At 50.7% G+C, this 15,813-nt stretch overlaps 1 protein-coding gene and 1 long non-coding RNA gene across 2 annotated transcripts; one reads left to right on the forward strand and one right to left on the reverse strand.

Moving 5' to 3' along the window:
• Nucleotides 1-3,341: 3,341 nt before the first annotated feature.
• On the forward strand, nucleotides 3,342-14,246 carry Unc93b1 (unc-93B1 regulator of TLR signaling). The gene is made up of 11 exons (NM_001403514.1): nucleotides 3,342-3,464; nucleotides 3,835-3,976; nucleotides 4,330-4,483; nucleotides 6,501-6,662; nucleotides 6,871-7,003; nucleotides 7,308-7,401; nucleotides 7,655-7,779; nucleotides 8,056-8,238; nucleotides 8,548-8,821; nucleotides 11,847-11,965; nucleotides 13,553-14,246. The coding sequence occupies exons 1-11, from the start codon at nucleotides 3,369-3,371 to the stop codon at nucleotides 13,865-13,867; spliced, it is 1,797 nt and encodes a 598-aa protein (NP_001390443.1). The 5' UTR covers nucleotides 3,342-3,368; the 3' UTR covers nucleotides 13,868-14,246.
• Nucleotides 8,731-11,862, reverse strand: LOC147997020 (uncharacterized). Its single transcript, XR_015652781.1, has 2 exons — nucleotides 11,823-11,862; nucleotides 8,731-9,162 (listed from the first exon to the last, which is right to left on the reverse strand). It is a non-coding gene; the product is annotated as an uncharacterized LOC147997020 (long non-coding RNA).
• Nucleotides 14,247-15,813: the final 1,567 nt, after the last annotated feature.

Raw genomic sequence — 15,813 nt, forward strand, 5'->3', positions numbered from 1 at the left:
CTTAAAGTTCAGACATTAAATTTGTCTCAACTCAGGAACAACCTCAGATGAGGCCCACAGGAATTCCAAATTTCGAGGACAAGGTACCTGAGGTAGTATTGCCTGGGATTCAGCCAAATCGAGAGAAATGGCTAGATCAGACTAGCCTGTGGCTGTGTCTGTGGAGGATTACCTGGGTTCTTATTTAGTATAGGAGGGCCAGCCCATTGTGGGAGGCACCATACCCTGGGCAGGCGGTCCTAAGCTATGTAAGAAAGCTAGGTGAGCATGAGCCCATGGGCGAGGGAGCAGGAAGCAGCATCCTTGGTAGGTAATAACAACCAGTTAAAGCGTGTCCCTGACTAGTTTACAAATAAATGAGACCCAGACTATGATTATTTTACTTGTCTTTGATAATTATTGGGGGTCACCCCTAATTTACCTTTCTACTGCTGGCCTGGCTACCTCCCCAGTGGTATATCCCAGATACTTGCTGTTCCTCCTGGCCTTGTGCTCATAGTACATCTGCTCTCATGACGGCCTTCTCTCTCTCCTTGCTCTCCTCTTTCCCAACCAGGTAACTCAAAGGCCCACCTAGCTCTAATCCCTCCAATATTTCTCTGCTTCTCCTGCTTCCTCTGGGCACAGATGTGTGTGTGTCCACCCTCTTCTAGATGAACCTGAGTGCGCACTTCTCCTTGGACATCTTGGTGCACTGATGTTGGTATGTAGGGCGCGAAGCCGCACACTTCCCGATTGTGTGCCTCAAGAACTTGGTGTGCTTGCTGATGTGTGGGCCTTGTGGAAGCCCAGGGCCATGAGGAAATGCAGGGCTGTGGCTGCTGCTCTCCCATGGTGACTGGGACAGTGGCTGTAGTCATTTTTATGTAACCAATAGTTTTAACTTAAGGAACAAGGTTTGAACCACAAAAGCTGGTAACTGAGAATTCACTTGTAGGCCTAGAATTTAGCATTGCAGTACACAGCAACAGACCAACCTTAACAATCCTCCATGGTCTCCTCTGTCTTTCTTTAGCTGTGAAGTGATTGGTCAGGAGGGGCGACGTGAGAAACCTTGCCCTCAAGTTCCTGTCTTGATCCTGCCTTGACTTCACTCAGTGATGGATTGGACCTAGATTATAAACTGAATAAAACCTTTTCTTCTCTCAACTGTTTTCTCACAAGAGAAAAGAAACTAGAACGGTTCCCAGGATGGGATCTGGGACAGTGCTGGGTTCACAGGTGTGAGCTGCCACAGTCCACTTCCACTTTTTCTTCCTGTGAGGGACACTGACTACTGTCATGAGGATATAAACATGAAAGGTAGTGGGGTGTTGGTGGCTCACGCCTTTAATCCCCACACTTGGGAGGCAGAGGGAGGTAGATCTCTGAGTTCAGGGCCAGCCTGGTTGACATAGTGAGTTCAGAAAAACCCTGTCTCAAAAGCCAAACCAAACAAAACCAAACAAAACAAAGCCAAAATCATGAAACATTATTGCAGAGAAGGCATTGGGAAAGCATGTGGGTTATAGCTGTCCCATACTGGGGTCTCACCTCAAATTGTCACAGTCTGAGTAGAAGTGGCAGAGATAGAAGCCTTGTCAAGTTCTCTGTTTTACAAGTCATAGTGGATGTCTACCCAGGTGACCTCTGCTCTCTAACAAAATTTTCACAGTCCACCTAAGTGTACGTGTAGGCATATATGTGTGTGCAAATGCCACATCAGGCTATGGAGGTCAGAGGACAACCCACCGAAAGCTCTCTCTTGCACTATGCGGGGCTCCAGGATTGCACTCAGGTAGTCAGATTAGACAGAAAACATCTCTACTGGTTGAGCCATGGTTTTGGCTCTAATTTCTGTTCTTAAACCAGTGGCTGACTGAGAAGAGGGCACAGATGTTAGGGATATGATACTGGCCTCTGCCCTGGTACACAGAGACCTCTGCCCATATGATTGAAGGATGCACTCCTGGGAGGGGTGGGGCTTCTCTTGGTGTTTCCTCTCAGCTTCTTTCAGAGCATCTACATAGCACAAACCACACATCACACACACAAAACACATACTACACACCATGCACACACACATACATTATACACATATACCATATATACCACACATACATCACACACCACACATCAAAAACAAACATACATACACATATACACACATAGACACATCACACACATACATAGACACATGACACACACCCACACTCATACATAGACATATGACACACACCCACACACATAAACACATCTCTCTCACACACACAGACACATACACACACATAGACACATCACACACACGCACACACACGCCCCACCGCCCTTTCCACTCAGTACCCACTGAGCCCACTCCCTGTGGTACAACACCCATGCCAACTGCTGTCTTCTCATCACGCCTCACTTGCCCTCTCCGTCCTGTAGGATTGAATCCTCTCGGGACCTCAAAGTTCACTGCCACTCCCAACACTATGATCACTCAGCCACAGGCTCACCATGACCGCCACATGAGGCTGTGAACGCTGGTATCCACTCTGCAGCCACACGGCATCAGAACTTCCTAGTGCCCACAGTACCCCTCCTGCCCTGTGTCCTCCATGCCCCACACAAAGGCACCCAACCTGTCTCTTGTTCTTTGTAAGACAGTGTCTTATGTTGTAGTCATTTCAGATTTCAAACCTGAGATGTAGCAAGATGGCCCTTTGAGTCCTGAGTCTCTTTTCTCCACATCTTGTGTGTTGGGCATATAGGTGTGCATAACCTTGTTCCTTTTTTAGAGCCACACACACACACACACACACACCACGTCCATACCACATATACTTCATAACTTCATACACCACACACACCACACCACACATATACCACAATACACTCTATACACATGCCACACATACATGTACACAGACAAAAGCCACACACAAACCACAAACATACACACACAACGGACATATACCTACCACACAGACAAACCATACTATACACACACTAACCACACACTACAGATTGCACACATACACATACACCATACACACTGCACACACATAAACCCAACATACAACACACATATACACACAAACACACTACAAACTGCACACACATACACATACACCTCACACACATAAACGCAAAACCACACATGCATACACACACATGCACCACAGATATACCAGACACCCATACGCGTGCGCGCGCGTGTAAACACACACACACACACACACACACACACACACACACACACACACACACGCACACCACCATGCACAGTACTTCTGGGAGGAGGCGGTACACGGGGTGGGGCCGACTGGACAGGGCGGTCTCTGATGAAGGAAGTCCCAACCTGCTGGTGGTGCCCAGAACAGCAAGCCCTTGGTCTGGATCTGGTCATGGAGGTGGAGCCTCCGCTTTACCCTGTGGCCGGTGTCGCGGGTCCTCAAGGGGATGAAGACCGGCTCGGAGTTCATGATGGGCCAGAGGCTCCCGTGAGCAGAGCGGGAAACAATGGGAGAACGGGCCGACTGCCCTGCGAGGCACCAGGAGGGGAAGGACCCTGAGATGGGGGCCCCGGTACCCTAGGATGAGGGGCGGGGCCCCATACAGGGGACCAGGGTCTCAGAGTAGGGACACACTCCGGAATAGGGGATGGTGCTCTGAGTGGAAAACTGGAGCCCGGAGTGGGGAGCATGGATTTAGAGGAGGCCAGGTCTCTGGGTCAGAGGGACAGGGACCCCAGAATTGTGAACTGACACCCCGAGTGGGGTGCGGGGGCCCTGGGATGGGGACTCCTGGAATGCGGGCTAGGGTCAGGAGTCCGACCGGGGAGCCCTTGTGTGATTAGCGATTGGCCCACAGCTGGACGAACTCGTGGGCGCGTACCCCAACTACAATGAGGAGGAGGAGGAGCGTCGCTACTACCGACGCAAGCGTCTCGGAGTGGTCAAGAACGTGCTGGCGGCCAGCACGGGTGGCACGCTCACTTACGGCGTCTACCTGGGTAGGGCAGACTCCCGAACCCTGCTATCCCTCTGCTACTCCTCCCCCTCCACACCCGAGCTTGGAAAGAGAAACCTTGCGGCCAGCTGGCCTCCTTCCCCTTTCACTTCCCGGGTCAGAGCTGCTGTTGCCCTGGCGTGAGCTTGGGACTGGGAGGGGGTGCAACGAGCCAGTGTGCCCACAACCCAGCCGGAGACTAAGTGCGGGTGGATGAGAATGGGAATTTGTCTTCCTTATCCTGGTCCTGATGAGCATAGGAAAGGGTCGCAAGGACCTTTCCTGCCAGCCTTGCCATGAGCTTGTTCGGATGCTCTGAGCCAGCTGATTAACTGCTCCTCGCTGTCCCATTTCCAGGCCTCCTGCAGATGCAACTGATCCTGCACTATGATGAGACCTACAGGGAGGTGAAGTATGGCAACATGGGCCTGCCGGACATCGATAGCAAGATGCTGATGGGTATCAACGTGACGCCCATCGCTGCCCTGCTCTACACACCTGTGCTCATCAGGTGCCAAGCTGCTGTTCCCTTCCCCCACCCCGACTTTGTGGGCTGCCCTCGTGTTTTGAAGGGAGGGGACCAACTGCTGAGAGGCCTTGCTTGTTTGGGAGTGTGAGAAGGAAAAGGGGAAATCCCAATTATAGAGGAACCACCAAGAGTTTCCCCCCCACCCCACAACACACACGCCCATCTGCACATTTGGTTTCGTGGGGGTTCTGGTTTGGTGGCATCCTACCAGACAGTGACTTCCTGGACTACAGCCTTGAAGTCCCCAGCACAGGCCAGGTTCTCAGCCCAGTGAGCCCTGACTGTGTTGAAAGGCAGTGCTCACAGAAAGGGTCTTAGCTGCAGAGACTCAGGTTGCTCAGGCTGGAGCTCTAGGGTGTACATGGTCCAACCTCCTGGCCACTGCAGAAATTCCCCACAGTCTGATGAGACTCCTGAATGGCTAACTTGGGATTTTTGAGGCCTTGAACTTTTTCTTCTCTTGACTTAACTTCCCCAGGCTGTATATAGCATCATGCCCGACTTTATGTGGTATTGGAGATTAAATCCAGGACATTGTGTGCTATGGAGGACCTGCACCTGTTATAACCCCAGGCTGTGGGTCTTTTCTTTTCTTCAGACACATCAGAAGAGGGCATCAGATCCCATTACAGATGGTTGTGAGCCACCATGTGGTTGCTGGAATTTGAACTCGGGACCTCTGGAAGAGAAGTCTGTGCTCTTAACCACTGAGCCATTTCTCTAGCCCTAAAGATTTATTTAATGTATATGAGTTGGGCATCAGGGGTTGGGGATTTAGCTCAGTGGTAGAGCGCTTGCCTAGCAAGCACAAGGCCCTGGGTTCGGTCCCCAGCTCTGAAAAAAAAAAAAAAAAAAAAAAAAAAAAAAGAGAAAAGAAAAAAGAGTTGGGCATCAGATTCCATCCATGTGGTTGCTGGGATTTGAACTCAGGATCTCTGGAAGAGCAGTCAGTGCTCTTAACCACTGAGCCATATCTCCAGCTCAGGTCTTTTCTTAAGGATTATAAAATATTCAGCCAGCTATGCTAGCACATGGATTTATCCCAGTAATGAAAGATGAGGCAGGTGGAAATCTAGTAGTTCAGCCTGGTCTACATACCAAGCTCCAGGACAGCCAAGGCTACACAGTAAAACTCTGTCTTAAAGTAGAAAATAAAGATTAACGAAATGTTGAAGTGTGATATAAACGCGTGTATGTGTGCACATGGCTGTGCAGACGTGTGGAGACCAGAGGTCAATGCCAAGTGTCTTTCTTGATCTTCCAACATTATTTTGGTAAAGATTATTTTTTATCTTATAGTTGTTTTTATGTGTATGAGTGTTTTGTCTACCTATACCCTGTGTATGCTTGGTACCGCCAGAGGCCAGGAGAGGTGTTTGATCCCCCGAAAAGGCAGTTACACCCAGTTGAGAGCCATCATTTGATGCTGGTAGTCAGAACTAGAACCTTTGGAAGGACAGCCAGTGCTCAGTGTTCCTAACCACTGAGCTGTCTCTCCAGCCCCTACTGTGTGTGTGTGTGTGTGTGTGTGTGTAGGCCAGAGGTCCATCTTATTTGGTTTCTTTGCGACGGGGTCTCTCACAGGGACTCAAGGCTTGTCTCGTAGGCTAGGCTGGCTGGCTAGTGGACTCCAGGGATCTGCCTATCAGCATTTAACCAGGGCTGGGATTACAGATGCATGTAGTGTAGGTTTCACACTGGTTGGGGACATAACACAGGAACCGGTGTGTGAGCAGCAAGCAGGCCACTGAGTGAGTGACCTTTCTGGGCCTGCCCTCTTGTTTTATATCCTTACAGTGACTGTGAGAATCCTGCGACATGGCCTGTGCTGTTATCTCAGCCACGAGCACAGGCTGCCCTGCCAGTCAGTCTCTCTGAGGTTATATCCTTGAGCCCTCAGTTCTCAGGCTTCCCCTGACCTCCCACAGCCTTAGGAACTGGGACCCGAGGCCCTAGCAATCCCTAGACCTAAGGTACTAATGTCCCTTCCTCTGTACAGGTTTTTTGGTACCAAGTGGATGATGTTTTTAGCTGTGGGCATCTATGCCCTCTTCGTCTCTACCAACTACTGGGAACGCTACTACACGCTGGTACCCTCTGCTGTGGCTCTGGGCATGGCCATTGTGCCCCTCTGGGCCTCCATGGGCAACTATATCACCAGGTAAGCCTGGTGGCACTGAAACAGAGGCTGGAGACATGGTTGAATATTTATTTCTTTGCCATCTTAGGCTAGGGGACCCTAGGCAAGCATTTTACTCCACTGGGCCTCAGTTTCCCCTCTGAAGCTGGCTAGCCTATAGCTGTAGTTGTAGGAGGAAGAGGTGTGGCAGAGGGCAGGCTGGGGAAAGCCCTCACCCTCTGCGTTCCAGGATGTCCCAGAAGTACTACGAATATTCCCACTACAAGGAGCAAGACGAGCAGGGGCCTCAGCAGCGCCCACCACGAGGCTCCCACGCCCCCTATCTCCTGGTTTTCCAGGCCATCTTCTATAGTTTCTTCCACGTGAGTGCTACAGGAAGCCCCGGGGGAGGGGGAGGGGAGGACAGGAGGCTAGTCTAGATTCCACATAATACAGGCCATTCCACCGTCTTCTCAGCCCTCCTGAGCCACACCCTGCTCTCTTGCCTCTAGTGATGGAGACCTCTTCCCTGCCCAGTGTTCAGGAGGAAGTTCTCCTGCCTTGGGCACCCCATCGCCACTACAGGGCAGTCTCCAAAAGAGGCCATGTCCGAACGCCTCCCTAGACCTCACTTCCTATCTGGTTCCGTTCCTGGGCTCTGACCCCCACCTCCCCTCCCACCCACAGTTGAGCTTCGCCTGTGCCCAGCTGCCCATGGTTTACTTCCTCAACCACTACCTGTATGACCTGAACCACACACTGTTCAACGTGAAGAGCTGCGGTCAGTCCAGGGGAGGGGCAGGACCTCCAAAGCTTGCTTCCCGTTCACACTCAGCCACCCAGCAGACACCAGGCCCACCCTTTCAGCTTTCAGGGCTGCATGCATAGAGGGGGAAGTGGATGGTGCCCCCTTCACAAGCTGCCACTCCAAAAAGGAGATTGCCGGAAGAATCCTTTCCTGCCCCTACACCCCACCTTCACTGTGGCCTGGCTGCAGTATAGCCTAACTGTGTGTCTCCACCCACCTTCCGCAGGCACTAAGAGCTATGGCATCCTGAATGGCTTCAACAAGACGGTTCTTCGGACGCTGCCGCGCAGCAGAAATCTTATTGTTGTAGAGAGCGTGCTCATGGCGGTGGCCTTCTTGGCCATGCTGCTGGTGAGAGGAGGTGGTGGGAGCAAGAGGTTCTTTCCCTGCAAGCCTTGTATGTGGGCAGGTCGGGGTTGCAGGCCAGGAGCCTAAGAATGTATCCTGGAACTCAATATATAGACCAAGACAGCCCAGAACTCATTGAAATCTTCTTGCCTCTGCCTTCCCAGTGCTGCCCTGTGTAGATCTGTGGGCGTGTCTAGGGCGGAGTCTCGAGCTGAGACCGGTGGGTGTGTCCAGGGCGGGAAGCCTGGCTGATGGTCCCTTCACAGCTCCTTTCTGCAGGTTCTAGGCCTGTGTGGAGCCGCTTACCGGCCCACGGAAGAGATCGACCTGCGCAGCGTGGGCTGGGGTAACATCTTCCAGCTGCCCTTCAAACACGTGCGTGACTTTCGCTTACGCCATCTGGTGCCCTTCTTTATCTACAGTGGCTTTGAGGTGCTCTTTGCCTGCACTGGTTTCACCCTGGTAAGAACAGACGAGACGTCTGGCTATCCTTGAATTTCAGATGCACAGCATATACACGTACAAATATGTACAAGTATATCCCGAGTTAGTCCCTCCCTCTTTCTCTTCCCTCTCTCATCCCCATCGCCTTTTACCCTGAACAAGTCATTTTTCCACTTCTGTAGTTAGAATGGAGATGCTTTCACCCTTTCTTACAGCCTTAGAGAGAGTTAGCACCAAGAGATCCAGGGAGGGCAGGGTGTGAACTAAAGTGCTATCTGGTGTGGGAAAGGCTCAGGACCAACTAGCTTCTCTTGCTCTCCTCCTTAGGGCTACGGCGTGTGCTCCATGGGGCTGGAGCGGCTTGCGTACCTGCTCATAGCTTACAGCCTGGGTGCCTCAGCTGCCTCGGTCCTGGGGCTGCTGGGACTGTGGCTCCCTCGCTCTGTGCCCCTCGTGGCTGGGGCAGGACTGCACCTGCTGCTCACCCTTAGCCTCTTTTTCTGGGCTCCAGCACCTCGGGTCCTCCAGCACAGTTGGATCTTTTACTTCGTGGCTGCTCTCTGGGGTGTGGGCAGTGCCCTCAACAAGACCGGACTTAGCAGTGAGTACTGCCTTAGGAACTGGCATGTCTGAGGTGGGAGAGAGAGAGGCAGGCTGTGGTCACCTCTAGGGGGTTCCGAACTGTTAACATCCTGTGGGTTACAAGGGACACCGGAGATCTTCTCTGCGGTTCTGTGGACGTAGTCGAGGCGGGTAGAGATCGTGTGGCATAGTCGGGGGTGGAAAGAGTTCCGTGAATACTGTAGAGATGTTTGGGGAAGTCCCTTGGATACTCTTGAAGGATGTAGGAGTCCCATGCTGCGGCAGGTGGGCATTACGCTGAGCGGTATACATGTGAAATCTTGTGGACAGACAGGGCGAGTACAGGCTCAGGGAAGAGACCTGGAGAGAGTATATAGAAACAAGCACCAGCACTCGGGTATGTGGGCGTAATTTCCATGCCATAGGAAGCAGGCTCCGGGAGGGAAAGGGTGCAGGAGCTTGTCCATACTCCAGGGCGGAGATGCAGAACTGGACTCTTTCTTTTCTGTTTCTATTTCTCTGGGTCTCACTCTGTAGCCTCTGCTGGCCTGGCATTCACCATATAGATCCCAGACTGGCCTTGAACCCATAGAGACCCACATGTTTCTACCTCCCTAGTGCTGGAATTAAAGGTATACACCACCTTGTTCAGTCTTTTCCTTCTTCAATTATATGTTTTGAGACAAAGCCTTAAAATGTAGCCCAGGCTGGCTTGAACTCACCATGTAGCTCAGGCTGGATTTAAACAATAGTTTGATCCCTGAGTGCTGGAATTACAGCCTAGGCTACTGTTCACTTCATTTTCTTTCTTTCTTTCTTTCTTTCTTTCTTTCTTTCTTTCTTTCTTTCTTTCTTCTTTCTTTCTTTTTTAAAAAAAGATTTATTTATCTATCTATAAATAGATACACTGTACACTGTAGCTGTCTTCAGACACACCAGAAGAGGGCATCAGATTTCATTACAGATGGTTGTGAGCCACCATGTGGTTGTTGGGATTTGAACTCAGGACCTCTGGAAGAGCAGTCAGTGCTCTTAACCACTGAGCCATCTCTCCAGCCCTCCTTTTTTCTCTTTAATTATTTTTTTTTCTTTTTTGAGACAGGGTTTCTGTGTAGCAGCCCTGATGTCCTAGAACAAGCTCTGTAGACCAGGCTAGCCTCAAACTCAGATACCTGCCTGCCTCTTCCTCCCAAGACTTAAAAATTAATAATGTTATTTATTTATAATGCATCTGTGTGTGAGTGTGGGAGCACAGGTGTCATGGCATGAACATGGAGTCCAGAGGACAGTCTGTGGAAGTCCATTCTCTCCCCTTACCACACGAGTCCTAGGGATTGAACCCAGGAAGGCTAGGCTTGGTGACAGGTGCCTTTTACCCACAAAGCCATCTCAATGGCTCTTCCTTTTCTCTTTCTTCTTCTTTCTTTTCTTTTTTTTTTCTTTTTTTTTTTCGGAGCTGGGGACCGAACCCAGGGCCTTGCGCTCCACCACTGAACTAAATCCCCAACCCCCTCTTCTTCTTTCTTTTCCTTTTCTTTTTGACATGGCCTTTCTATATAGACCAGGCTGGCCTCAAAGTCACAGAGGTCAGCCTGCTTCAGTCTCTCCAGCTCTGGAACTAAGGGTGTGTGCTTCCATATCTGGATGGGTTTGTTTGTAATGAGGATCCAGGTCCAGCCCAAACCTAGCTCGCCCAGCCTCGGAATCCATGCCCAAATCTGAGCTGCTGGACTGAGACCCTGGGAAAAGAAGCTATGGCGGGCTAGGCTTCAGCTGCATGGGGCTATCTGGGTATGTGGGAGACAGGCATGTATAAGTGACAGACTACATGAGTACAGTCTTAGGTTGTCCTTACTGGCACTGATTCTCATGGTCTGACGCTGTACACCCCACTGCCCCCAAGCCACATGCCGGGCTGTTCACATCCTGAGCCGGACAAAGCTTAGCAAGTAGCAGCCACAGTCAGCCAGGCCTATGCAATCTTCTTACTTCAGAGCCTCTGACCCAACAGACAACCTGTGTGAGCTCTTTTTTAAAAAATTGGGCCAGCTTTGGAGATTTAAGTAGTTTTCCTTAAATCGCCCTTTGCGTGACCTTTGAACCTTTACCTTTGCCCGTCTGAGCTCTGGAGTCTCAGTTCCACTTGCTGTTTCTCTACCACCTTGAGGTGATCCCTCAGGAAACCAGCCCTGCCTGCTCCGCCCCAGGCTTAACTCGTGAAAAGCTAATTACTGAGATGTATAGAAATTAGGCCTGGGCTGGAGAGATGGCTCAGCAGTTAAGAGCACTGACTGAGTTCAAGTCCCAGCAACCACATGGTGGCTCACAGCCATCTGTAACAGGGATCCGATGCCCTCTTCTGGTGTGCCTGAAGACAGCTACAGTGTGCTCACATAAATAACAAAATAAACAATTCTTTTTAAAAATGGGGGGAAAAAAGAAAGAAATTAGACTCTGGTTCTACCTCCCAGCCCCATGCTCTCAGAAATAAGACTCAGACTCAAGATATATTTACAAATACCTTGGCTGTATAGCTAGGCTCTACTCTGATCATAACTAAAACACCTATATTTTAGTTAACTATATAACTATAGTTAGACCATAACTGAAGTATCCCCTTCATTATAACCTGCACTCTGCCATGTGGCTGGCCTGCGCTCAGGTACTGTGTCCTGTGCCTCACATCTTCCCAAGCTGATCTCTCAGGCGTGGCTCTATCCCAGAATTCTTTCTGCCTCGCAGATATCCCACCTATTATTTCCTGCCTAAGCCATATGCCATAGGCTTTTCTCTTTCTGAGTCCCTGGCAAGGTAGAGAAACAGCAACTGAGCTCTTGGCACACTGGGTGATGGATCAAAAGCAGGACTCCGTGGAGGCTCTGGCGCACCTCTGGGCTCATCTTGACAGTGTAGTAACCAAAGTCTCCAGTAGGGGTCAGGCAAGGACCAGCGCACAGCTCTTGTTGGTACTCCTGGCTCAATCTCAGGAACTGAGATGGAACTGGTACAGGGTTCCTTACCTGCCTTGTCCCTTTTCCCTGCAGCACTCCTGGGCATCCTATATGAAGACAAAGAGAGGCAGGACTTCATCTTCACCATCTATCACTGGTGGCAGGCCGTGGCCATCTTCGTTGTGTACCTGGGCTCCAGCTTGCCCATGAAGGTGAGGATGGGTGGAGTTTGGGCGTCCATGCCTTACTGGGAGACAGACCCTGCTTTCACAGCCTCCTGAAGTGCACTACTTTCTAAAGGCCAGGCATTGAACCAAGGACTCCTTAGCCCATGGAATATACCCAACCGAACACGCCCCTTACTGCTATACCTGCTAGCCTTGGTGGGCTACACCCAGCTGAACTGTGGGTGGTCAGATCACTTGCTCACCAGCTTCTGGACTTCTGGACACCCAGGGGCTCTAATTTCAGCTCCTATAGGAATGAGTTCCTCTATGTTTTTATGTTGTTTTGTTTTGATTTTGGTTTTTTGTTTTTGAAGAAAATTATTATTTTTCTTTTCTTTAATTTTTTTTTTTTATTTTTATCACTAAGTCTTAACAATATAGCTTTGGCTGTCCTGGAACTCTGTAGACCAGATTGGCCTCAAACTCACAGAGATCCACCTGCCTTTGCCTCCCAAGTGCTGGGATTAAAGGTATGCAGCATTACACTGGGCTTGTTTTGTTTTGTTTTTAAGCTAAGGTCCCAGTATCCCTGGATGGTCTGGAATTCCCTTTGTAGACCTGGTTGGCTTGGAACTCACAGAGATTCCCCTGCCTCTGCCTCCTGAGTGCTGGGGTAAAATGTGCTACCACTGTCTAACTTTTGGTTTGTTATTGCCTGTGCTGGAGATGGGAGCCAGGGCCTTCCTTGCTGCTTATCAAGCATACCTTAAGCTCCTGGTCTGTTCCCTTCCCAGGCATGTCATTTTAGCAGGTCCCTGTCTCGTGTTTTTGTTGCATTTTCCTGTATCATTGGGTCAGGATCTCAGAGTTAGCCCAGACTGACCTCAGCCTGCTGTGGGCTGGGATGACAGGCCTGCACTGACAGGCCCAGCTTGGTGCAATTTTTGGGGGATGAGGGAGGAAGTGAAATGAATTGAAATAGCAAGGAACCAGAGTACAAATATGAACATACTTGTGTGTTTCTTTCTGGGCTGTGGGTTACAGTCAAACTGTCTGTAAAGAGGAATAGGTGTGCTCTGGGGTGAACACCTTCCTGGCACACACAAAACACGTACACGGCTCACCCCAACACTGGAGACAAACAGGAAAAGCACTGGAAGGCTTTCCTGTGGCCTCAATGTAGTGGATTTGACGATCACTCTGTCTGTATCCGTATCTACATTTTACCCCACACACATAGTCTCAAAACATAGCCTCAACCGGCCTTGACCTCTTAAATCCCCTCCCTCTCCACTTCTCAAGTGGGATTATAGCCTGTGCCTCTGTGCACACCTCTGTCCTCCTGTGTTTAGGGCCGTGGAATAGTTGCACTGTGGTCCAAGGAAGCCAGGCCTGCTTTTAAACTTTCTCTGACCTTCATGTTTTCTCTGAGACAAAGGGATTAAGCCGCTCTTCCATTGTGAAACTGAGCCCTGCTGGGATATGTGACTTTAAAGTCAGTGTGGGTTTTGAGTCTTGTCTTCAGAGACTGCCTGGGAAATCCCGTGTGAGGGGGCTGGGAAGGGGAGAGGCAGGAGGGGGGAGGGGAAGACCCTGAAGGAGCGTGGTGTCTCTCCTTTCCCTTGCTCCCAGGCCAAGCTGGCAGTGTTGCTGGTGACCCTGGTAGCAGCAGCAACTTCATACCTGTGGATGGAAAACAAGTTGCAGCAGGGACTGGTCCCCCGACAGCCGCGCATTCCGAAGCCACAGCACAAAGTCCGCGGCTACCGCTACCTGGAGGAGGACAACTCAGATGAGAGCGACGTAGAGGGCGAGCAGGGTCAGGGGGACTGCGCAGAGGAGGAAGCGCCACAGGCAGGGCCCCTGGGTGCAGAGCCAGCCGGCCCCTGCCGCAGGCCCTGTCCCTATGAACAGGCTCTGGGTGGTGATGGTCCTGAGGAGCAGTGAGGGAGCCAGGGTGGCCAGCCCGGCCCTCAGACTCGGCTTTCAGCCTCCCAGTTTCAGTTTACTGCGTCTCAGATTGGGGATCCCCCATCTGCCAAAAGGGCCTTCTTTTCCTCCTCAGAGCCTGGGGACACCTGGGACTTCCTCCAAAGAGATAAGGGTCACCCTCCAAGCCCCCATTCCTGTTTAAGGGATATACCTCTGCCTAAATCAGCGAGATTTTCCGCATGCCACTGCTCAGGTCACCCTCTGCCCCTGTCATGCGGTGTAACGACTTTTGACTGGAGCTTTGTACTTCTTGCCCACAGGTTCCCCCACCTCAGAGCAGGGGGCATTTTTTTAAAATAGAAAATAATCAATAAAGACTTTTGTATTTTCTGGAGAGGGTGTAAGTTGTGTTCCAGTAGACCCCATGTGGGTTTCTCCCACAAAGCTGAATCCTTGGCTGGTTGTGGGGAGGTTCAGTTACCCCATGGAGGATGTGTCCCCTCTAAGCCCCACCAAGAGCCATGTCTTTTCCTGGAAGTACAGCCTATTGGCTGCACCTACCCACCCAGGAAAAAGGGTCACAGAAATGGTTTACAGGGACCTCAGCAGAGGAGCACAGTCTTTCCTGAGCCTAGAGAACAGGACGGATGCCAGAGGCCACTTTCCCTCCAGGTGGCCAGGGACAGCCCACCCATCATCCCCTACTCATACACCAGTACACAATTGAAGCCTTTTTCCTCTTGAAGTGTATCTTCCCAGCTCAGGGGCTGCGTTAGTCATGGACCCTGGATAAACTTGGTCACTGCCCTTTTCTTTGACAACCTCAGAAGCAGAGAAAAAGTCAAACCCCTGGGGCCCTGTCCCAAACCTTTTTCTTCACAACCATCACTTTCTCCATAAGGCTCTGCTACGGCCATGTCTTTTCCTATCCTTAAAGACCCCTGACCCCTGGCTTACCCCTGACCATGCCCCTGACCCTATCTTACAGCTCCACACCAAGCTCTCATGAGTCCTCCTGCCATTCCCCAGGTTTCTGGCTCCCCACCCCTCCTCTGCATCCTCTCTAGTCTATAGCCATCCCTGGCGCTGGGCTCTGTTACCCTGGAAGGAATCACCGTTGGAGTCCTAGGTTGCTTCTCTCTGGAATGTTTCTGCATGGGAGAATTGTTAGAACCAAAGTCCGGGTCCTGGAGGGAACTCTCAGGACAGCTGGAGATTGTCCAGTTTTCTAAGGGTTTTGGGAAAGCAGTCTGCCTTGTACACAGTGGGTGACAAGCGGACCAGAAACAGTAACACTGTGTGGCCGGCAAATTTGGCAACAAGACTGTGCTCTGTCTGAGAATTCAGTCCGGGTGTGGTTTCTCAGCCCTTGGGAGGCTGAGGTACGAGGATTGCAGAGAGTTTGAGGCCAGTCAAAGCCTCATCTATTCAGTTACAAAACAAGTTTGAAACGGACTTGGATTACACTAGGAAACCCTGTCTCAAAACAAACAAGCAAACAAACACAACACCCAAAAAACCAGAGCCCTCAGAATCCCTCCACGGAGGCAGCTGTGGTGACATCCTCGTGGGATTTAGCTACTTCGGTCACAGTTGGAAGTTAGACCTGGAGAAGGAGCCCACTGACACACCGAGCCTCACCCCCAGGGCTCTGACGTCGGCCTTAGGATCACAGGACCCAGGAGGCAGAGGTACAAAAATTGCTGAGTGTGGTTTTAAAGTCAACCTGTGCTACCTAGTGAGACTGTCTCAAAAATGAAGGAAGGAAGGAAGGAAGGAAGGAAGGAAGAGGGAAGGAGGAAGATCTGTCCAGATCAGGCCAGTGTCGTTAACTGGCAAAGCCAGACTGCATATTCATGGTTACTTTGTGCTATTTTAATATATATTAAGATTTTATTTTTCAGTATATGTGTATCTTGTGGGGTTATGTGCATGTGAGGGCAGTGCCTGTTGAGGCCAGA

Source organism: Rattus norvegicus, chromosome 1, assembly GCF_021556685.1.
Source record: "Rattus norvegicus strain SHRSP/BbbUtx chromosome 1, alternate assembly SHRSP_T2T, whole genome shotgun sequence".
In the NCBI taxonomy this organism is placed as follows: Eukaryota; Metazoa; Chordata; class Mammalia; order Rodentia; family Muridae; genus Rattus; species Rattus norvegicus.